This window comes from Physeter macrocephalus, chromosome 17, assembly GCF_002837175.3.
Source record: "Physeter macrocephalus isolate SW-GA chromosome 17, ASM283717v5, whole genome shotgun sequence".
Taxonomy (NCBI): Eukaryota; Metazoa; Chordata; class Mammalia; order Artiodactyla; family Physeteridae; genus Physeter; species Physeter macrocephalus.
Genome location: NC_041230.1, coordinates 38,685,116 through 38,708,065, shown reverse-complemented (window position 1 = coordinate 38,708,065; position 22,950 = coordinate 38,685,116). Strand labels below are relative to the sequence as shown.

At 40.8% G+C, this 22,950-nt stretch overlaps 1 protein-coding gene and 1 pseudogene across 3 annotated transcripts in view; both read right to left on the bottom strand.

The window, feature by feature from the left end:
• TANGO6 (transport and golgi organization 6 homolog) overlaps positions 1–22,950 on the bottom strand; it is a 180,590-nt gene that overhangs the window by 101,405 nt on the left and 56,235 nt on the right. For all 3 annotated transcript variants that reach the window (XM_007110768.4, XM_055079350.1, XM_028477698.2), the window contains 3 exons: positions 17,580–17,714; positions 7,447–7,962; positions 4,786–4,843 (listed from right to left, as the gene is read on the bottom strand). In XM_007110768.4, coding sequence (XP_007110830.2) covers positions 4,786–4,843; positions 7,447–7,962; positions 17,580–17,714 — 709 coding nt within the window. The remainder of the gene's footprint in view (positions 1–4,785; positions 4,844–7,446; positions 7,963–17,579; positions 17,715–22,950) is intronic.
• Positions 10,980–11,365, bottom strand: LOC102990279 (non-histone chromosomal protein HMG-14-like; annotated as a pseudogene).

Genomic DNA, 22,950 nt, shown 5'->3' with positions numbered 1-22,950 from the left:
GTGGCTCGTGGGCTCTAGAGAGCAGGCTCAGCAGTTGCGGTGCACGGGCTTAGTTGCTCCACAGCATATGGGATCTTCCCGGACTAGGGCTCAAACCCGTGTCCCCTGCACTGGCAGGCGGATTCTTAACCACTGCGCCACCAGGGAAGTCCCCATTATGGGACTCTTAAGGACATATTTTAAATCCTATTTTGGAGAAGAGAAAGACTGCCACTTTTTATCTTATACACTTTCTTGCCATTTAAATGTTTTTAAAACAATAAGAATGTATTAACTTATATAATGATAATGATGATAAAACAATGAGAAAAAGAGTATATAAGAAGTCTAAAAAGGAGAGGCACTTAAAGGACACAGTCTAAGATTAAGTGTTCTATTTATAAACTCTGGTTTGTAACTGGAACTCAGCAACTTGTATAAAATTCTCTGCCCGAAGAAGCTGCTATTGAGTGTCTGGGAGCAGCTGCTATGAGAACTAAATCAACCACCACTTTCTCAGGAGGACTAAAAAGAGATGCAGTATTTCATAAAATTAAATTTTAACTCATAGGGAATTTAGTTCTCAGATTGTTGTGATGTACAGATAATATGTACATCAGACATTCCTGTATCAGGCATCAATAAATATGTGTTGAATGAATGAGCTTATTTAATTCCCCTCTGCTCTGTGCCTTGACTGGAAACAAAGTTGGTGAGAAATTACAAAAGAGATCCAAAATAACAAATAAAGCAAGCAAAGGATACCCTGTAACTTTTACATGGAAACATTCAGTCAGCCTAGAAGAGTAAGACTTTATACACACACTTACTCATACTCCCCAAATCTAATGCTACTCAAACCACAGCCAAGCCCCCTTGTACTACAGGACATTTACACATGGACTGGTCTTGTCTGACTGTCTGACTGGGCATCCAGAATGGCTTGGCTCTGGCATTTTAGGCCTGGGCAAATGAAATTGGCAATGCAGGTGGGAAAATTCAGCTCTTTCCTTTCTTAATGGGAAAATCACCTAAGACCTTGGCCTTTAAGTGAATGTTACAAACACCAAAAACATCAATTAATTCAAACTTGTCTGCCATGGGGAGCAGAGAACAGAAATTAGACCTCTACCTCCCATGTTCTTCATCCCCAAATTAGCTACTAACTGATTAGCACACCAATTAAAAGTAGTAAAAACAAACACAAAACCAACAGTTGTGATTTTTATAGCAGACCCTAGAGGCTAATGAGCTCAGTGGGTTAGTCAGCTAAGAGGCTTATTCCAAACAGCAATGTTGCTGTATGAGAATGACACACCACTGCTTCCCGAAAATCTTGTGCAAAAAAAATCAATGAGAAACATCTCCTTGACAGTATTACAGTTTCCTGGAAAAAGTACAGGATGACTTGTTTTCTGACTTATTAATTATCAGCATTTTAGGTTCCTGCTTCATTGATTTATTTGATTTCCATAAGTGCCATTCATTGTCATGTGGCTTCCTGAGCCCCATCGAGCCCTCAGGCTTATCTCAGTTCTTGGTCTCTGTGACCTCTCAGCTGCCTGTAATTACTTTCTCTCTCAACATGCTCCACTCTTCTGCTCTGCCTAGCTGTTCTTTTATCTCTGTGACTGGTTATTTTGCCTCCTTTGAAGAATGTCTTCTTGTTTTTTAACTAAGTCATGAAACTCACTGTGAAAGTGTTTTGTACTATATAGTAGGTGCACAATAAATGTTTGTTGAGTAAAGAATGAATTCCAAGGCTCAGGCCTTCATTGCTGTACGCTTTCCCCTCTGAACTCTCTTAAGTTTCAACTTCTACGTCTGCATAGAGCATACCCAAGCTAGACCAAGAAATAAGTAGCCAGTAAGGAGCTGCACGTGTCTTTGTGCTCACAGAGAACCTTGCCTGAAGGACTGCATTACTGGCTTCAATTCTTCACCCCTCCCTGCATCCATGTCCTTTGCTCCGTGAGTTGGCAGTCTGTCCCACTAAAGGGACAGAGTATATTTCTCCATCCCTTGACTTTTGGGTTGGGCCACATGACTTGCTTTAGCCATCAGAATGAGGCAGAAGCGATAGGTTGTCAGTTCCAAGCTTAGGCCCGAAGAGGCCTCTCGAGTTTATTCTTGCTCTCATACACTTCTGCCATCACCACACGAATGCGCCCTGGGAGGCCCTGGACCAGGGACGATCAGGAACAGGTGCAGCAGAGCTACTGCAGCCCACCGACCTGCAGGGAGCAGCAGGGCTGCCCAGCCCAGACCAGGTCAGCTGAACCCCATTTGTCTACAGATTCATGAATGATAATAAATGAGTGATAATACATGATAATAAATAAATAATACTGGGTATTGCAGTAATCTATCATGTAGCAGGAACTACCTTACAGAATCGACCTACTCAAGCTTTAGATCTGAGAAGTTACACATATCACCACATTATTACCTAGCAATCTAAAAGAAATAGTAGTGATATGATGATGATGATAACATTAAAATCATAATAGTTAACATATCGAACACTTAATATGCACTAAGCACTTTCAAGATATTAACTCATTTAATGTTAGCCCCCTTTATAAACTTTTAATGATAGAATAGTTTTAGATTTATGGATTTATTGAGAAGATGCACAGAGGGTTCCCATATACTGCATACCCAGTTGCCCCTATTATTAAGTTTTACATTAGCATGGTACATTATCACAATTAATGAACTAATACTGACATTTCATTATCAACTAAAGTCCATAATTTACTCAGATTCTCTTAGTTTTTCCCTAGTGTCCTTTTTCTGTTCCAGGATCCTATCTACCATATTATATTTAATCTCCTTAATCTCTGACAGTTTTATCCCTCTCCTCCTCATTAAATTTTTTTTAAAACATCTTTATTGGAGTATAATTACTTTACACTGTTGTGTTAGTTTCTGCTGTATAACAAAGTGAATCAGCTATACATATACATATATCCCCATATCCCCTCCCTCTTGTGTCTCCTTCCTACCCTCCCTATCCCACCCTTCTAGGTGGTCACAAAGCACCGAGCTGATCTCCCTGTGCTATGCAGCAGCTTCCCACTACTTATGTTTTACATTTGGTAGTGTATATATGTTAATGCCACTCCTTCACTTTGTCCCCACTTATCCTCATTAAATTTTATTATTTTTTTGGTGATAGCTTTATTGAGATACAATTCACATAACATAAAATTCACCAATTTAAAATATACAATTCAATAGTTCCTAGCATACTGACAGAGCTGTACAAACATCACCACAATCAATTTTAGAATGTTTTCATCACCCCACAAGGAAACCCTGTACCCTTTAGCTATCACCTCCCAAACCTTTCCCCTTTCTCCCTAGCCCTAGACAACTACTAATCTACTTTCTGTCTCCATAAATTTACCTATTCTGGACATTTCATATAAAGGAACCATGCAATATGTGGTTTTTTTGTGACTGGCTTCTTTCACCTATAATGTTTTCAAGGTTAATCCATGCTGTAACATGTCTCAGTACTTCATTATTATTTTTGGCTGAATAATATTCCATTGTAAGTATATACCACATTTTGTCTATCCATTCATCAAATGGTGGACATTTGGATTGTTTCCACCTTTTGGCTATTATGAACATTCATGTACAAGTTTTTGTGTGGACATGTTTTCATTTCTCATGGGTGAATACTTAGAATTGCTGGGTCAAGTGACAACTCTACATTTATCTTTTCAAGGAACTGCCAGATTGTTTTCTAAAGCAGCTGTACCATTTTACATTCCTATTTAGCTCCCTTTTTACAGGTAAGAAATTGAAGCCAAAGGGATTAAGTAATTTGCCAAAGTTCATACAGCTGAGAAGCAGGGGAAGGGGTGGTGCATGCTGGTGATCCATCTCCAGCCCCCAGCCCCTGAGGACTACACCACACTGATGGAGCCAAGAGAAACTGTGAGTTAATTCTGCCTTCTCACCGTGCCTGCTTCTTACCCCTTTTCATGAGGCCTCTCTCTAGATTTGAAATCCACAAATTAATGGAGATGAGAACAACAAAGAATCACAAAAGAGAAATAAAATTATTGCAAAAAATGTTTTGATGATGAAATATTATATATTCTGAGATTCTTTTAGCTTACAGACAGAGCAGGGCTTCCCTGGTGGCACAGTGGTTAGGAGTCTGCCTGCCAATGCAGGGGACACGGATTCAAGCCCTGGTCTGGGAAGATCCCACATGTCGCGGAGCAGCTGGGCCCATGTGCCACAACTACTGAGCCCTCACGCCTAGAGCCCGTGCTCCCAACGGGAGAGACCACCACAATGAGAGGCCCCCGCACTGCAATGAAGAGTGGCCCCTGCTCACTTCAACTAGAGAGGGCCCATGCACAGCAATGAAGACCCAACACAGCCAAAAATAAATAAATTAAAAAAAAAAAAAAAAAAAAAAGACAGAACAAAGGTGCACAGTGACAGTAGTCAGGTTCCTGAAAGGCCAACATAATGAGAGCTCATGTGTGAGCCATTCTTTACCTCCTTGAATTAGAGGAAATGGGATTTAATCTATAGAATGATAAGTAAACATTTAAAGGCTTCCTTATCATTATGAGATACTGAAACTCTGTAGGACCCCTTTAGGAACTCTCCAGGAATATTATTATCATGACTGAAATCAAGTCCTAGCTAGGAGACAGGAAGAAGGACAAAATGTCCAACAGTCTGTGGCTCTAGGAATTTAGAGATTTTGTGCAAACATACATGATATAATCTTTGGTCCACAAACTCAAAGTCCTTTAACCAGGACTAACTTACCCTGAATGGCAGACAGATATATAAAGGTGTCTTCATGCTCCAAGTTCTCCAAGAATATCTGGAACCACAGAACACAATAGTGATATGATTCACAAACAGCAAGCAAGATTTAAGAGACCCTTAGAGCAGCCTCAAAAAAATAAATGCTTTTATTCCTCTTTGTTGTAGCGAGATATTGGTCTGACTTTAGAATCTTGTGGGGAAAACAGTATATACGTTTGAAGTCCCATTGTTATAATAGCTAAAAGAGGGTAGCGATTATAGGGGAGCTACTTCTTGAAGTTGCTGAGTATACACCAAGAATAGGCATGGAAGCCAAAATCTGGAAGAACAATCCTCAACATTTCTTCCACTACAGCCCACAGCAGATAGCCCATTCTTAGACATGACATGACAGACTACAGGCCCTGACACACAGAGGCCAGGTTTGGGGTTATGTCCAATTAATGGCACACCTGCTATAATTTGATACTTTTCTCTTGCACTCAGAAAGCATATGGAAATACAAGTGCAAGACGGAGATATTATTGGGATAACCTTGAATCTGTTCTATTTTTAAAAATCTTTTGCAAATTTCAGCACTTCAACTGACATCAGTAACAAATTACTCTCAACACATCTCATAATTTAGGAACCCACCAGGGCATGTCAACCGCAGTGGGTACTGCTTATGTAGAAGATATGACAGTTGACATGTTAGGCTTAGGCCCTAACACAAGGGCCAGAGGAAGACAGTGGCCATAATGCCCATGTCCCTCCTGCTTGGTATCTAGAAGACGAGGGGTGTTCTTTCCATATATAGTGATGTGTCCTTTACAGGAACAGCAATTCTTGATATCAACTTGATACTGCTGGTCTTCACATCTGTGGCATGTTAGGGAGAGCCCAAGATTAGTTAAGTTGGGAAGATGGCCAGGTTGTAAGGGGTGGAAATCACGTATGGAGTAAGAGAAGCTTAATCCAGGGTAGTAGCCATGGGAATGAAGAGGAACAGACAGATTTGAAAGACTTCTTGAAAAAAGAATTGACAGGACTTGATGACCAATTATGTATAGTAGATGAAAGTTAAGTTAGCTAAAGAAAACTCAAAAGATGTTCACAGCATTAACCATCTAAATAGGTGTGTGAAGGCGTATTTTTAATGATTAGTCAAAGGAGATATATAATTTGAGGTTTTCAGCAACATTTCAATGACAGCAAATCCTTGGCACATTTCTGTGCCTCAGTTTTCTCATCTATAAAATGAGGATAATGTTAACATTTTGGTCGTTGCCAGGATGAGAGATAATGTCTGAAAGGCACAGGGCCTGGCTCAATAAACAGAAGTTATCATTACACTACTGGTTCTAATACCTCAGTGACTAAAAATAAATGTTTTCAATCAGAATTATAATTCTTAGTCTAATGGCTAGAGTATATGGAAAAGATAATAGTAATAATAATATAATAATAATACTAAACCTTTTTTTTTTTTTTTTTGTGGTATGCGGGCCTCCCTCTGTTGTGGCCTCTCCCGTTGCGGAGCACAGGCTCCGGACGCGCAGGCTCAGCGGCCATGGCTCACGGGCCCAGCCGCTCCGCGGCATGTGGGATCTTCCCATACCGGGGCGCGAACCCGGTTCCCCTGCATCAGCAGGCGGACGCGCAACCACTGCGCCACCAGGGAAGCCCCAATACTAAACCTTTATTGGGTGCTCATTATGTGCTTGCCACTATAATTCGTGCTTTACGTGGATTATTTTATTTATGTATTTATTTGTTTAGGCTGTGCGGTGTGGCTTGCAGGATCTTAGTTCCCTCATCAGAGAATGAACCCGGGGCCCCGGCAGTGAAAGCGCCAAGTCCTAACCATTGGATGCCAGGGATTTCCCAAATTATTTTATTTTAAATCTTTCAACATAAAGTGTGTCCAGTTACAATTATCCTCACTTTACAGATGTAAAAATTGAGGCTCAGAAAATTTAAGTGACTTTGTCCAAGAAAATGATCTGCGATTTGATCAGTCGTCTCTAGACCCTTGGCTCTTAATCTCTAACCCATACTGAAGTCAGGACAATTTCCACAGAAGGGAAAAGATCCCCAACTAAGCATATACAGTCTCCCACATAAATCCACGATATAAAGAACAGCCTTTTCACTGTGATGGAGGGAAAGTGGGGAGGGGAGCCAGTTCTGTCCACAGCCCCTCTGAAAGGAGCCCAGAAAAAACAGGTGGCTTATCTTGGCTGGTCACAGTGTTGAAAGTGGCCTTATCTACGAGAAAAGGAATTTGCTCTGAGAATTTTCTCAGGGTCTTCTTTCATTGGCTCAAACGTTACTAGTTTGTGAAGCCAGGTCAAGATCTACTTCCTCCAGATTTCAACTCTCTCCTTCTCCTGACTATCCACAGGGTTTCTTGCCTGTAAAAGTTCTGACACTCTGCTCATGTTCAATTGAGTCTCATGTGTATCTAAGTCTTTCCTGTGTCTGAGTCTTGCCTCCATAGAACAATTACAATTTCCCCAAGGGTGGCCTAGGACAGTGCTTGATACAAGTCAAGGCTCCTGGAAAGCGGTCTCACCGTGTGCGTGTGTGTGTGTGTGTGTGTGTGTGTGTGTGTGTGTGTGTGTGTGTGTGTGTGTGTGTGTGTGTGCATATGCGTGTGTGTGGTGTTCTACTCACCTTGAGAAGCTTCTCCTGCATCTCAAGGGCTTTTGGTTCTCTCTGCTCTATCCAGCGAGAAAGAGTTCTCAGGGCAGCAGCCCGTGTTGGAATTTGAGGATCATAAGCTGATAAAAGAGCTTCCTGGAGCTGTTCTGTGGTTATGCTTCCCGATTTCTGGTTTGTAGTGATGCTGGGCTCACGGACTTCCTGAGGAACGAGTGGAGCATTAGGTGTCAGGCTTGTTTGGTTGGATGTGCAATGGCTTCGCTGTTGTTCAAGGTGGTTATAAGACACATTGCTGTAACTTTCATGACTGGTTTGTTGCTGCTCTTCCCTTCTCCTTTCTGGATCCTTTTTGTTCAGGGTACTCTGGGCAGCCACACTGACAGCCTCAGTGGAAAAGGCTCCATGGGTAGAGATGGTGATGCGGAGATCAACGGCGAGTTCTTGGATGACAGGGTCAGGGTATGTGTTGGAGACCTTCTCCAACAGAGGTAGCAATTGCTTCAGAATGGCAAATTCACTTGACTTCAACTACAAAATGAAATGAAAAATGCCAAATCCAAATTAACATAGCGGATGTTAATATGACCTGAGAGCACAAGGCAACAGATCCTGAGAAAAAGGGGTAGGAACGAAACCTTGTTCCTGGTGTAATCAGCATATAGCCTGCGTCTGGTACTCTAATACTATGGTCGAATAATTACAGCTAACATTTATTGAATACTTACCTTGTGCAGGTACTTTTCTAAGTTAAAAAACATATATCAGTAATGCAAATTATTACTCTTTTTTTCCCTCCTCACTCCCCTGCATATTATTAGTCTTAATTTTTACAATCTGATGGGCAAAACATGGCTGCTTATTATTTTAATTTGCATTAACCAGACTAACAGTGCTGTTAAGCATTCTTCCACGTTTATTAACTGTTTGCATTTCTTCTTCTGTGAATAGCCTGTTTTCATCCTTTGTACCCACTTACATCTTAGACTGTTTGTCTCTTACAGATATTCTTACCATAACATACCCAGGCGTAAGGTGAAATTCTTTTATATTTTGATTTTTTTTTTCTTTTTTTTTGCGGTACGCGGGCCTCTCACTGTTGTGGCCTCTCCCGTTGCGGAGCACAGGCTCCGGACGCGCAGGCTCAGCGGCCATGGCTCACGGGCCCAGCCGCTCGGCGGCGTGTGGGATCTTCCCGGACCGGGGCACGAACCCACGTCCCCTGCATCGGCAGGCGGACTCTCAACCACTGCGCCACCAGGGAAGCCCTATATTTTGATTTTTATTGTATTACTGTATTTTTAAATTTCATGTCCCTTTTGCCATAAAAAGATGAGTTCATATTAGCAAAGTACTTAGTGCCTGATACACAGTAAGTGCTATGTGTATGTTTTAAAAATAAATACAATAAACAAAACATACACATACATATTCATGGCCCTATGATCTAGTTACTATTATTATTTATATTTTAAATGGGGGGAGGGACTTCCGTGGTGGCACAGTGGTTAAGAATCTGCCTGCCAATGCAGAGGACATGGGTTCGATTCCTGGTCCAAGAAGATCCCACATGCCGCGGAGCAACTAAGCCCATGCTCCACGACTACTGAGCCTGAGCTCTAGAGCCCGTGAGCCACAACTGCTGAGTCCACACGCCACAACTACTGAAGCCCACGTGCCTAGAGCCCGTGCTCCACAACACGAGAAGCTACTGCCATGAGAAGCCCGTGCACTGCAACAAAGAGTAGACCCTGCTCTCTGCAACTAGAGAAAGCCTGCGTCAGCAACAAAGACCCAACGCAGGAGAGAGAGAGAGAGAGAGAGAGAGAGAGAGAGAGAGAGAGAGAAAGAGATGGGTAAACAGGGGAGAAACTGAGGCATAGAACAGTTAGGTAACATGTCTAAGGTCACACAACTAGAAGATGGTAAGATGTGAACTCAACAAGTCTGGCTCCTGCAGGGGGCATGCATTCAATCCCTGGTCCGGGAACGAAGATCCACATGCCACACAATGCAGCCAAAAAATAAATTTAAAAAGCATAAAAATATATATATTGGGGAATTCCCTGGCAGTCCATAGGACTCTGAACTTCCACTGCTGTGGGCCCAGGTTCAATCCCTGCCCGGGGAACTAAGATCTTGCAAGCTGCATGGTGCAGCCAAAAAAAAAAAAAGCAAACAAGTCTGGCTATAGAGTCCACACTCTTACCTAAACCTTACACAGTCTCACTTGAATGAATAAAGCTCTTCTTATAAAGTGGCTGGTTAGCATACAAGGGCCTCATAGGTCTGGAAGGGACTGGGATGATAACTGGCAGAAGGGAATTTCTCCTAGAAAATGGGAGTGAAAACTACGTAAGATCTTATTCTCTCCAGAAGCTTTGTTCTAATCATGCCTTACTAGGAAAGGTGTACGAGAGGTCAGTGAAGAAACAAGAATCAGTGGTGATCCTTCTCTGTTTGAGAATACTGGAAAAACTGTCATATGAAGCTTCATGAAGGCCTGATCATTTGAAAACCTTGCATGTCTTAAATCCTTTTTAGAACAAGGCAGGGTATTTATTACTTACTCATTCATGCACTTCATTATCCAACCAACCAATCAATTGACCAACTGTTTTCACAGGACCTATATAATATTCTCATGTTATACTTCCACAGAATTGTTACTGTTCATTTTCTCTACCACTTTCCTCCCAAGTAAATAAAAACTTGAGGTATATGTCAGGTTTGTACCTGTAGAATTTCACCATAAAAATATGTCACCTAAGAAAAGGGTCAATTTTATCAAGAATCTATGTGGAACTGGAAAAGACATTTTAGAATAATTATGCAAGTGTTATCATTATGCTAGACTTCGTTCAATGCCTCTGTAGTATCATGGACCTTTGTTTTTTCTTTAAGCATCTGAAATGGGAATATCTACTTATATCTACAGTGTATGTAAAAAATATGTACATTTTTTATGTATATATGTATATAAAAGTGTATGTATAAAAGTATCTTCTTTTTCATTTCCTTTTTTTTCTTTCATAATTGAGATTTTATTGGTTGTTTTGAGGATCAGTACACAGACATTTCAATTTGTACACAGTTCTCAACATATGTACCAAAAATCTAAACAATCATGTAGTTGTGATTCTTTTCTGAAGTTATTCCAGTGACTTTCCAGCTTAAAATTTGGAGGCAAATTTTCCTTCACAGGATATCAAGTACCAATATCTTCAAATATTGATATGCTGTTACATCATAAGTCCCACTAATTCACAATTTAATATCATATACACTACATACTCAAATTGTCAGTCGTTCACAGCACGTTAACAGTTACTAGAAGAACTGGACTACCACGACCAAAGATGTTACAGAGTGCACAAAACTCTGCCCAGGAGATATTCAATATCCCACTATTTTCTGGTTGTACCAAAAAATAAACAACCAGCAAATGATTTCACCTCTTAGAGAAAAACATTTACACTTAAAAAATGGGATGAGATGGGATTCCCTCCTTTTTATAAATGTTTCTAGAGCTACTAAAAAACTTGCATTTACAAAATAGTTGATAAAAATATTCCTCTGGATTGTACCAGAAGGGAGACAGGGACCACTGACAGGACCAGGTGTCTGATATTAATCAGACGGCTTCTTTCTCTCCTGCTTCATCAGAAGCTGGGCTCTCCTCGTTTTTAGTTTCTTCATTTTCTGCAGGTAAGTCTTCTTTAGTGTCTTGGTTAGCCACTTCAGCCTGTTTTCCTTTTGCTCCCCTTTTCCCTTTTGTTTGCACTTTTTTGTCTGAAGATTTATCCTTTCCTGCCGCCTTTTTTGGCTTCATTTCCACTTTTGCAGGAGTCGGTTTAGCTGACAACCTCGCCAATCTCCTCTTGGGCTCCTCCTTCGTCGCCCCCTCGGCGGAGCTGACCTTCCTCTTGGGCATCATGACAGCGGGGCGGGCGCGTGCCGGGTACATGCTAGGTGCCTGCAGGCCGCAGCGCGCCTGAGAGCCTTCGCGAAGCTGGGCTGCCCGGCCGCTGCAGCTCCTGCCGCCGCCCCTTCTTTTTCATTTCTGTTACAACAATTTCTTCTTAAAAAGATACAAATAGACCAATGGCGCAGAACGGAGAGCCCAGAGATAGACCTACACAAATATAGTCAACTAATTTTTTTTTTGAAGGATCTCAAAGATTATTTAGTCTGACCTCAGGACTTCCCTGGTGGCCTAGTGGTTAAGATTCTGCGCTTCCAATGCAGGGGGCCCAGGTTCCATCCCTGGTCCGGGAACTAGATCCCACATGCATGCTGCATCTAAGAGTTTGCATGCCACAACTAAGGAGCCCACCTGCCACAACTAAGGAGCCTGTGAGCCACAACTAAGGAGCCCAGCTCCTGCAACTAAGGAGCCTGCCTGCCGCAACTATGACCCGGTGCAAATAAATAAATAAATAAATAAATAGATAAATAAATAAATAAATAAATAAATAAATAAAACCTTTAAAAAAAAAAAAAAAAAAAAAAAGGTTATTTAGTCTGACCTCACCATTTACAGGCAATCCAGAAAGGGAAACTGTTTAGCTCCAGAAACTGAGAAATGGCAGAATTGGGCATGACCTCCTGACTCTCTTTCCACTGCTCTTTCTCCGACATAGCTAATTTTCCTGATCCCAGACAAGGATGACATTTCTGTTGATGGTTGTTAGAGCAACCGGTGGACAAAGTTAATTATCCAAGGAAATATTCTTTATAGCAGGCTTTATTCTCCTCTCAGCAAATATTGTGCCCAAATGAGTGCTTTCAAGTTGACGACCCTTGGCATCCTCTTGCCTTCTAATAATTGCCTTATAAATTGCCTTTTGATGCACTGAGTGCCTGGGTAGACACCGAGCACTGTGCAGAACTTTGCAACAATGAGACGCAATGCCTAAAACTGCAAAGAAGGACGCTTCGGACTGGTCCCCAGGGGACTTGGATTCCAACTCCCTGATCCTTCCACTAACTCCCTGTGGCACCTTGACAGGGTATTTCCATCCTCTGAACCTCAGTTTTCAAATCTGCAAAATAAGGCTGAACTCCTTCCCAATTTCGGGTCTGTGAGATGAACTGGCATTCTGGAATGCCCACCTGACAAAAACAGGAAGTTGCATCCAGATTTATTTCCTTAACTCAGATGTTACTCCTAACTCAGATAGTCAACTGATCTTTGACAAAGGAGCAAAGGCAATACAATGGAGAAAAGACCAACTTTTCAGCAAATGGTGCTGGAACAACTGGACATTCACATGAAAAAAAATGAATCTAGACACAGACCTTACGCTATCACAAAAATTGACTCAAAATGGATCATAGACCTAAATGTAAAATGCAAGACTATAAAATTCCTGCAAGATAATATAAGACAGAAAATTTAGATGACCTCAGGTATGGTGATGGCTTTTTTAGGTGAAATACCAAAAAAAATCCATGAAAGAAATAATTGATAAGCTAGACTTCATTAAAATTAAAAACTTCTTCTCCGCAAAAGACAATGTCAAGAGAAAGAGATGACAAGCCACAGACTAGGAGAAAGTATCTGCAAAAGACACGTTTGATTATGGACAATTATCTAAAATATACAAAGAATTCTTGGGACTTCCCTGGTGGCACAGTGGTTAAGAATCCACCTGCCAATGCAGGGGACATGGGTTCGATCCCTGGTCTGGGAAGATCCCACATGCCACAGAGCAACTGAGCCCGTGCGCCACAACTACTGAGCCTGCGCTCTAGAGCCCACAAGCCACAACTATTGAGCCCATGTGCCACAACTACTGAAGCCTGCACACCTGGAGCCCATGCTCTGCAACAAGAGAAGCCCCTGCAATGAGAAGCCCACACACTGCAACAAAGAGTAGCCCCCACTCGCCGCAACTAGAAAAGATCAGTGGTTGCCAGAGGTTAGGGGGAGGGAGGGATGAATAGGCAGAGGATTTGGGGGTTAGTGCAACTATTAGGTACAGCACTATAATGGTGGATACCTGTCATTATACATTTGTCAAAACCCATAGTGCACAGCACTAAGAGTGAACCCTAATGTAAACCACAGACTGTGGGTGATGATGATGTGTCAATGTAGGTTCATTGATTCTACAAATGTACCACTCTGGGGCTGGATGTTGACAGTGGGAGAGGCTTTGCATGTGTGGGGGCAGGGGGCGTATAAGAAATCTCTGTACCTCTTGCTCCATTTTGCAGTGCACCTAAAACTGCTCTAAAATATAAAGTCTATTTTTTAAAAACCCAACCATCTTTTCTCCCTGTTTTCAAACTTCTTAGTCATTGTGGGATTCACCTTATTCAACTAAGTAACTTCTCTAATCACCATGGGCAGGTAGGTGGATTCTGAATCTAATAGTTTCTAAGGCAATGAAAGTTATGTATTCCTTCAGCTTCATAAGCCTACAGATTTCCCACTGTAAGAATAATCAGGGAAATCTAAGACTACAGGTGCCAACTATTTGTTTATAAATGTTCAAAAAAATTTCTGAGGTATAAAGTAATATCCACTTAATTGGCAGATGACAAAACTGAAGCACTAAGTAGTAATTATTTTTCAAGGGTCACCAAGGACCACTATCAAAATTGAGAGGTGACCATAAAGCCCTCAATGCTCCTCCTGTCACTGCTTCTCAGCACAGATCTCACATCCAGACCTCAGAATTCTGTGTAAAAGCCCCGAGGCCTGAAGGAGCAACCCACAAGTGAGTGACAGATTCCTTTATCTGGCTGTCTCACTCCCAGAGTTTCTGGAATGCTTCAGGAACAGAATGAGCAGTGTTATGTCAGCTCACATCCATGATTTCTTTCAGGGTGTCAGGAGTGGAACAGTTAGACAGTGAGTTGTTATAAATTTCTGCAAGTTCTCAAATTTAAAAACTGGGAGTTGGGGCTTCCATGGTGGCGCAGTGGTTGACAGTCCGCCTGCCGATGTAGGGGACACGGGTTTGAGCCCTGGTCTGGGAAGATCCCACATGCTGCAGAGCAACTAAGCCCGCGAGCCACAACTACTGAGCCCGCGTGCCACAGCTACTGAAGCCCGAGCACCTAGAGCCCATGCTCCGCGACAAGAGGAGCCACCACAATGAGAAGCCCGCACACTGCAACAAAGAGTAGCCCACCCTCGCCGCAACTAGAGAAAGCCTGTGCACAGCAACGAAGACCCAACGCAGCCAAAAATAAATAAATTTTAAAAAACAAAAACAAAAACAACTGGGAGTTGGACCAGCTGGGTGGTGGGAGAGAGTGTGTCTTTGCAAGGAAGCAGAGAACTCAGGTGACAGCCAGAGGAGGGCATGTGTACACTGAAAAAGCCCCACATGAGACTTTACAAAGCTTCCCTGCGGGGGCATACATACCCTCATTCTGCCTTACCCTGCTGCAGTGAGAATCACTATTTTGGAAGAATCCAAGAGTCTCTTCCAGCAATAAAATGCTAACCTAAAAATTCCTAATTCTGAAAAACATTTACATTTATTTTGTGTTCTCATTTCTATATATCACCTATGTTCCTTCAGATATTTAGCTGAGCAGCTTATATGTCTGGGTCCTTATATACAATGTCACTGAATTTATTTTACAAGTGGTACTTTTACTTTTGTTTGAAGTCAGCACGGAGTATGCTCTGTTTTATAATGAGCCATACATAAAGATACAAGATATAGAAATATAAATCTTTTTTTAAAATTAAGAATTCATCAGATTAATCACAACCACTAGAAGGTAAACTCCATGAGGGAAAAGAGACACTTGATAAATAGTTCTTGAATGAGTTCATTCTATGCTACTCTCAGAAAAAGTGGCATGAGATCTCAAGATTTGTGTTCAAAGTCCCAGCCCCACCAAGATCAGGTCTGTTCCATGCAGCAGTGCTTCAGAGGACACTATGGGCCCTGGAACATCATGCAGAAACTGCTTCCTGAGGGGACAGGCAAGTTACCAACATCATACTTTTACTGGTGACCAATCCCGACATTTAGAAAATAAGTTTGTAAATATAGTTGTCTAGTTAGCAGTCTTAAACCTACACTTTCTCCAAATCAACTCCTCTTCCTAGACACTATGTTCTAATAATCATCTTAATTACATAAATTAGAAAGGAAAGAAAGAAGCGTTCAAATTCTGTTAGATCCTGTTTCATTAGTTAAAACAATGAATCCTAATCAGGGATAGGTATTGAATACAATGTAATCTTCAATGTAACCTTCTAGACTCTGAAGCAACAACCTAGCCAATGATCATCTGAAAACATAATTCAGAATTGTGACTTTTTTTTTAATACAAAGACAGAAAACCTAGCATTACTATAGAAGCCACTTATAAATCCTTGAATCAAATGGAAAAAAAAAAAAGAATAGATCTAGGGCAAAAGTATAGGAGTGACGTGTTTTTGTTCACTTTAAGCACAAAGTCAGAGGAATCAAGATATAATCAGTGAGTCAGGATGGCTCATGGAAGGGCAGGGACAGGTAAAGGATGTACATTTGCATCAGTCAGGTGAGTCTCTGTTAGAATATGACTAATTTACATAGCCAGCCCCCCAACAATGGGCTTCTCAAATAGGAAATGGAGATTTCTGTGTTCTATTTTCCATTTGGGATATGGTTTGAATTTCTAAGTGTTAAATAAGAAAAAAGAAAAGCAAAAAAAAAAAGCACACCCTCAACTATGGAAATAAAGACTATTCAAATCAATATTCTACCAGAAAAACACAAATCAATCAGTTCAACTAAATCCAATAACAGTACAACTTAAGAAAAACTATTCCACTGGGGAACTTCTCCTTGACAGTTCTAACAGCAGGACTATAATATGACTCCAGCAACTGAACCAACAATGTTTTTTTCAAACTACATGGGAAATACAAAATTAGGAGTGCTAAGTAAATCTACCAAGAAATGGGTTTCACATTAACAACAGGCCCCAATAAAATTTCTTTTCTTCTTAAGGACAGGCTAGAGAGAGTCAAATTCTAATATACCAAGCATCAGTATCAGATTTTAATCCTCAAACTCAAAAATCCATTCCCAGAGGGTTTCCTACTCCTTGCTAAGAGTTATGTCCAGTTTGACTTCAGGTCAGATTTCATAATACTTGCACTAAACCTATTCTGCTTTCTTGCAGTCTTCTAACCTAATGTGGTATGTCACACCCACATATGTGCCTACCTTTCCACCTTATTCTGACCCCTGGTCTCTACAACTCAGCTACTCAGGCCTTCTATCAGTGTCTTAAGTATACCAAGCTCTTTCCTGCTTCCCAGCCCTCGTACATGATGTTTCTTTAATTGGGAAAGTTTCCTCCATCTGCACTGTACATACTCCCAAACTCCTATGCAACAAGTCTTAGCTTAGACTTACATGTGGGTCCTCAGTGGAAACCCTTCCAGCCTAGGTTAGATGTTATGTTCTCTTGGTACCCTCCACTTCTCGTTTGAGGTACTTCATTCAATTCTAAGTATATTTTTTGAAACAGTTATTTAATGTCTGACTCTCTCACTGGCTTTGAGTTTCATAAGGGTAGGGACCATGTCTATTTGTCCACTGCTCTATTCCCAGCACCTTAGCTCAGTATCTGACATATAACAAGTAGGCAATAAATATTTTTTGAGTGAATAAATTTAAAAATTATATAAAAGATACATGCACTAGAAACAAAGCTTTAACATGCTACATGATATGAGTTGAACAATGGATCCTGTGCTAAAATGGAACTATTCAAAACATGGAATCCTAAGCAACCAGCAGGTTACAAAGGTTCTCCCCTGACTACAGCAGTAGGGACAAGGGCTGAGCTTTGGAGAGCCACTACAGTGAGGGCCAGAGAATCTAGCATTCACCACAGATGCAAACACTGTGCCAGGTATTTCCAAATCCAGCTCGTGCCAGGTCAGAAAGGGCCCTACCTTACTGATGGGGAAGTCTACCCAGGTAACAAGGTGGAAGTGTTACAGTTTTCTTGTCCTCCACTTTGGAGAGAATTCTAATTAACAACCTGACTTGTTTATCCTGGTTCTCCTGTGTGCAATATCCATTCTGATTTCTCACAAGGGTATGAAAGGGAAGCAACAGATTTTTCTCTTCTCTTCTCCCTCCTTTCAAGTTTGGCTCACGTCTGCAACTCACCTGAATGGCTCCTCCCAGCATGACGGCCACCAGCCCCATGGACATGCTCAGTGTCTGTGATTCCACAGTGCTCTCTGCCTGGTGGGCCAAGCTTGCACATGCTCGCTGCAGGGTTGCTGCTACAAAGTCCACAACCTACCACAGAAACGGAATTTAGAATCAGCGAGGAGTAAGGAAAAAAAATCTCAAAATTCTCTTTACATCTTATGTCTACCTCCTCATCTTTTCCCTCATCAACATCACGATAGCAAGAAGCTTCAAGAACAACTGCTACCATGTAGCAGGCATGGTGCTCAGTGTTTTACATGCACAAGCTCACTTAGGTCTCATATCAACTTTAGGATGTACTCTTGTCCTCATTTTCAGATGAAGAATCTTAGACTTAAAAAAAAAAAAAAAAAAGAATCTTAGACTTAAAGAGGCGATCTGCTCAAGGCCATACAGTCAATAAATGAGAAAGCCCATTCATACTTTCTCAGATCTTTTAATACACCAATCCACCTTCCTTTACTTTTCATGAATTTTGCCAGGAAATTAAAATGAAAAATCATTTGTTACTTTCTGACCATCTTAGAGTGTCCTAGATCTGCTTATCCTAACGAGGATTCCTCTTCAATGATTCCTTCCCCCTATTTTTTTTTTTTGTTTTTTTTTGTTTTTTTCCTCTCCCGTTGCGGAGCACAGGCTCCGGACGCACAGGCTCAGCGGCCATGGCTCACGGGCCCAGCCGCTCCGCGGCATGTGGGATCTTCCCGGACCGGGGCAAGAACCCGTGTCCCCTGCATCGGCAGGCGGATTCTCAACCACTGCACCACCAGGGAAGCCCCCTTCCCCCTGTTTTGACAGTCTAGTTCTAGTAAGCAAAGAAAGGGGGAAGAGGCATTAATTTTATTTAGAATTCAGTGTCCTCAAACAATCTACACAAACGGTCCAGAGTCATTTTTTAAAGTATCCAATAGTTTTAAAGGATTAAGATTATTCATATATAAGATTTTACATAGCATTTGGCTAACAACTAAGCCTTAAATGGAATTAATTTGGTCGGCATCATTTTAACTGGACTTGGATTAATCATCTTAAGTAGAAACACATTTGAAAAAGAGACAGCCTACACATACCCATACACGCACACGCACACACGTGCACGTGCACACACTCACATGCACATTTAGGATTAATGGCTCAAAAGGGAAAAATCACTTTGAAAATGGGATGGCTGAGATAGGTCATAATAAGCCTCTAAAAACCATGCAAGCTTGCATGTTTAACTCTCTGGGCAAATCACATGCTATGCTAGAATGTTTTTTGCAGGCTTAAAGTCAGGAGAATGGCTTGTTAACACTTGTCTTTTGGAGCAAGGCAGGAAAGGTTATTAAAAGTTCCACTTACTGTAATGAACCATGCTGGTTATGGCAATTTTCACCACCCTCTCTAGCCTAAGAATTTATTGGTTACTAGAAGTTAAGGACATTGGCTTTTCCCAGAGAAACTGGTGGATCTACCATCTTGGGCCACACATTTTGCCTCCAATGAGTTTTCTAAAGCACTCCTTGATTAAAGGAAGCTTCTATTTCACACAAATATACTGTTAAATTGCTGGAACAGAACACTATCTAGCCTTCCAACTTTTTCTAAATTCCTCTTCTCTATCTATCTATTTAATATTGCTAAACAAATAGTATGATCCTATTTTTGTTAAGAAACTTTCAGTTTGTATATAAAATTAAAAACCTGGGAGCTGTTAACTGGTGTTGACAGCCAGCTGTTATTGTCATTTATGAGGTACCCTTTCCCCCAAATCTTGTAACAACGAAACCACTATACCCCTTTGGACAACAGCTCCTCCCCTACTATTCATTTCCTGTGATTTTATGGGGCTGCCAGCCACAAGGCTAGGTATGTGACTGATGCCTGTTCTAGAATTTATGTATACTGAGGAGACAATGGGAGACACTTTTACTTTTTACTTAATATTTTTTATAAAGCTACATAATTCTAAAAGCCAAACATTCCTGACAGTTTATAATGAAAAATGGCAGTGCCCTACCCCATTTCTCCCCACCTGATTCTGACTCTAGAGGCAACCAGTTTTAATTATTTAGCTATTTAATTTAGTGATAACATTAAGCAGTTACTATTTACCAGGTACTGCTCTGAACACATTACAGGTATTTACTCATTTAATTGTCACAATAATCCTATGGGGATGTGCAAACCTGCTGCCAACATTCTGGCAACTGAGTGCAAGGGAGCTGAGGCCTTACTGCTGAGTCTGCAGGCATCGACTTAATCCTCCTGTTCTGCAGTGTGCTACTACCACCCAAGTTCAGAGTATTTGGGTTCAACCTCTCTCAAGAATAAACCTCCAGTCTTCTGCTGCGGAGGGGAGGTAGGGGTACAAAGTTAAGGAACGAGTCAAAGGGTTTACTGACTCTTGTGGAAACTGTCAACCTGGTTTAAGCTCTAAATTCAGCTCCATCTTTAGAGCTTATCTGGTGCCCCCAGTCCTTCCAGGGTTCTGCAAGGAGAAGTGACTTGCTTCTTTTTTTTCATTTCAAAAAAATTTTAACAGCTCTATTGAGGCATAGTGCTTTGCTTCCTGATTTCTTCCATGCAGGCACTTAGCTTTCCATTTTCTGAAGTTGCTGAATCAGCTACTATTTTCCAGTTTCCAAATATTGTTATTCTCTTCTCTAAGGTGTCTCCTCTCCTGCTCTGTTGGTCCTTGTGGTTTCCAGAGGGAACAGATAAACACTTTTGTTCAATATACCATCTTTAATCAGAAGTCCCTACTTTTTTAAAATTTGTACTTCTGTGTTGCTTAAAGGTTTTTACAATGAGCACGTGTTTCTTATGTTAAAAAATTTTATCATATGAAAAAGACCAGAGCACTAGAGCCCCTTCTCTTCTACTCTGCCAATTACAGTGATCCAGTTACAGAAGGATGAAGACGGTGGCAGTTTCCTGAAAGACCAGGAAAAAGGGAATCCTGCTCATTCCACTCCATATACACTGGCGCCCTGGCTGATCCCTCCACACTCCAGGCACGCTCCCTCTCACCTGGAACACTCTTCCCCTAAGTATCTCAATAGCTCCCTCCTTCCCTGCTTCAGATCTTTGCTCAAAAGTCACTTTCTCGGTGAGGTTCTCCATGACCACCCTATTTACCTTACCACACTCCCTTTATCATCCCCTTTCCTTGCTTGATTTTTCTCTCTGGTACTTATCACCTTCTAACGCCCTGTGTGTTTTTGCCTACTTGTTTACCCTCTCTCTCTCCCTCTATGTAAATGGAAGCTCCATGAGAGCTCAGATATGTGTCTGTTTTGTTCACTGCCGTGTCTCTGATACCCAGAAGAGTATGTAGCACATAGTAGGCTCTCAATACATACTTGCAGAATGAAAGAACTCGGGAATTGGAACAGGGCTCTGTATCAGTACAGACCGTTCCATGCCTCATTCCTCTCTGCATCATCTCACATACTAATATGCCATCTGTCAACACACTTTATTGAATTTTTAATCTTTCACCCATGAATACTTCTATATGCATTTCTAACAAATAAGAAGATTTGTTTTTTATATAACTACCATAACACGACTACACTCAATAAAAATTCCTTATATCTTCTAATACCTGGTCCATGACTGTCACAAAAATGTCTTCATACAATTGGCTTGTTTGAATCAAGATCCACACACTGCATTTCGTTGACATGACTCAAGTACCCAACAGTCCTGCTCCTCTTTAATGCCATTTATTTGATGAAGAAGCTGGGTCATTTGTACTATGGAATTTCCCACATTATGGATTTGGCTAATTGTTTCCTCATGGCACTTAATTTGCTCCTCTACCCTGAGTTTCCTTGATCAGATTTAGGTTCACATTTTGGGGGGTTTGTTTTGTATTGTTTGGGGGTTTTGAGGGGAAGAACACTTCCCAGGTGGTATGGCGTACTTCCTACGGCATTACATGAGGAAGCACAAAATAATGTCTGCTTCTCATGGTGATGTTAAGATTAACTGGTCCAAAATAAAAAAAAAAAATTTTTTTTAATAAAAAAAGATTAATTGGTCCAGGCTGAAATATTCAGGTTGACATTACTGATATTTGCATTAACCCTGAAATCCACCAAAAATAAAATGTATAGACAGATAGAAACATAGATAAATATGTGATAAAGCATGTATAATAAAATGTTAATTGTAGAAACTAGGTAGTGGGTATACAGGTACTCACTATAAAATTCTTTCAAATTTGAAAGTTTTTGTAATAAAATGCTGGGAGAAGAAAGGAACAGTTGGTTTGGGTGCCAAATGGTCTAATACATTCATTATTAAGTACCCCTAATGGTTTTAGCAACATTGATGACTGTTACCTAGATCCATTTTGTTATTAGGGAATTGCAAAATATAATTTTCTAGTTCTCTTTTTGAGTTTTTCAGCTGTGGTTCTTATACAAAGAAAAAATTTTCTTCGTTGACTAGTTACACGGGAAAGATAAATGCTTTATTCATTCCCTTCATTTATCAATTTACAAATAGTGAACTGATGCCTCAGCAATCTCAAACATGTCCTACAAGAGATTTTCGGGGGGGAGCAATCTCAAACATGTCCTACAAGAGATTTTGGGGGGGGGTGGAGGGAGACTTGACGTGTTTTAATCCACTGCAGGTATTATTCTTTGTAATGCTCAAATTGTCCTACCTGTGGTCAACAGGAGCCCCTCCAAGTTGGCTCCTGAATGCCACTGACATGAGCCCGTTAACCTCGGATTGCATCAAGATGCCCTGAGGCTTACAGTACAATTCCTGCCCTAGACCCGAATGAACCTTTAATCCAATGAGTTTTGCCTTCTTTTGGTAGGAGATGGTATTTAGAAACTATAATCTGGTACTGGGGACAGTTATTGCTACTGGATTGTCATTGCTTCTTGGCACTGACAGTGGACTGAGCTAGAAAATACCTGCTTTTTAAAAAGAGAAAAATAAATTATGAGTTCATATAAACACTTCCAGTTAGAACTTAATATTATAGGAGTTTTACTCAAGTTCTTTAATTTTATGTTTATAACTCTCTTTCTTATGCTGAAAATCTTGTTTCCTAATTATGTTAACAAAACTACTTATAACTTATTACTTATAACATATCCATATACGTGTGTATTTCAAAATAATATACCAAAATTATCACTAGCAGTAAGACTACCAAATGCAGTTCAATTTTTTCTGTGTGTGTTTCTTTTTGTCCTGATATGTTTTAACCTCAGCTGACGATAATTTAATGGGACAAATCACTTTTGTATCAGCCTAACACCACTGTTCCTTAATTAGGAGTAAAAGAAGATAAGTGGGAAGGCTTAAGTCATAT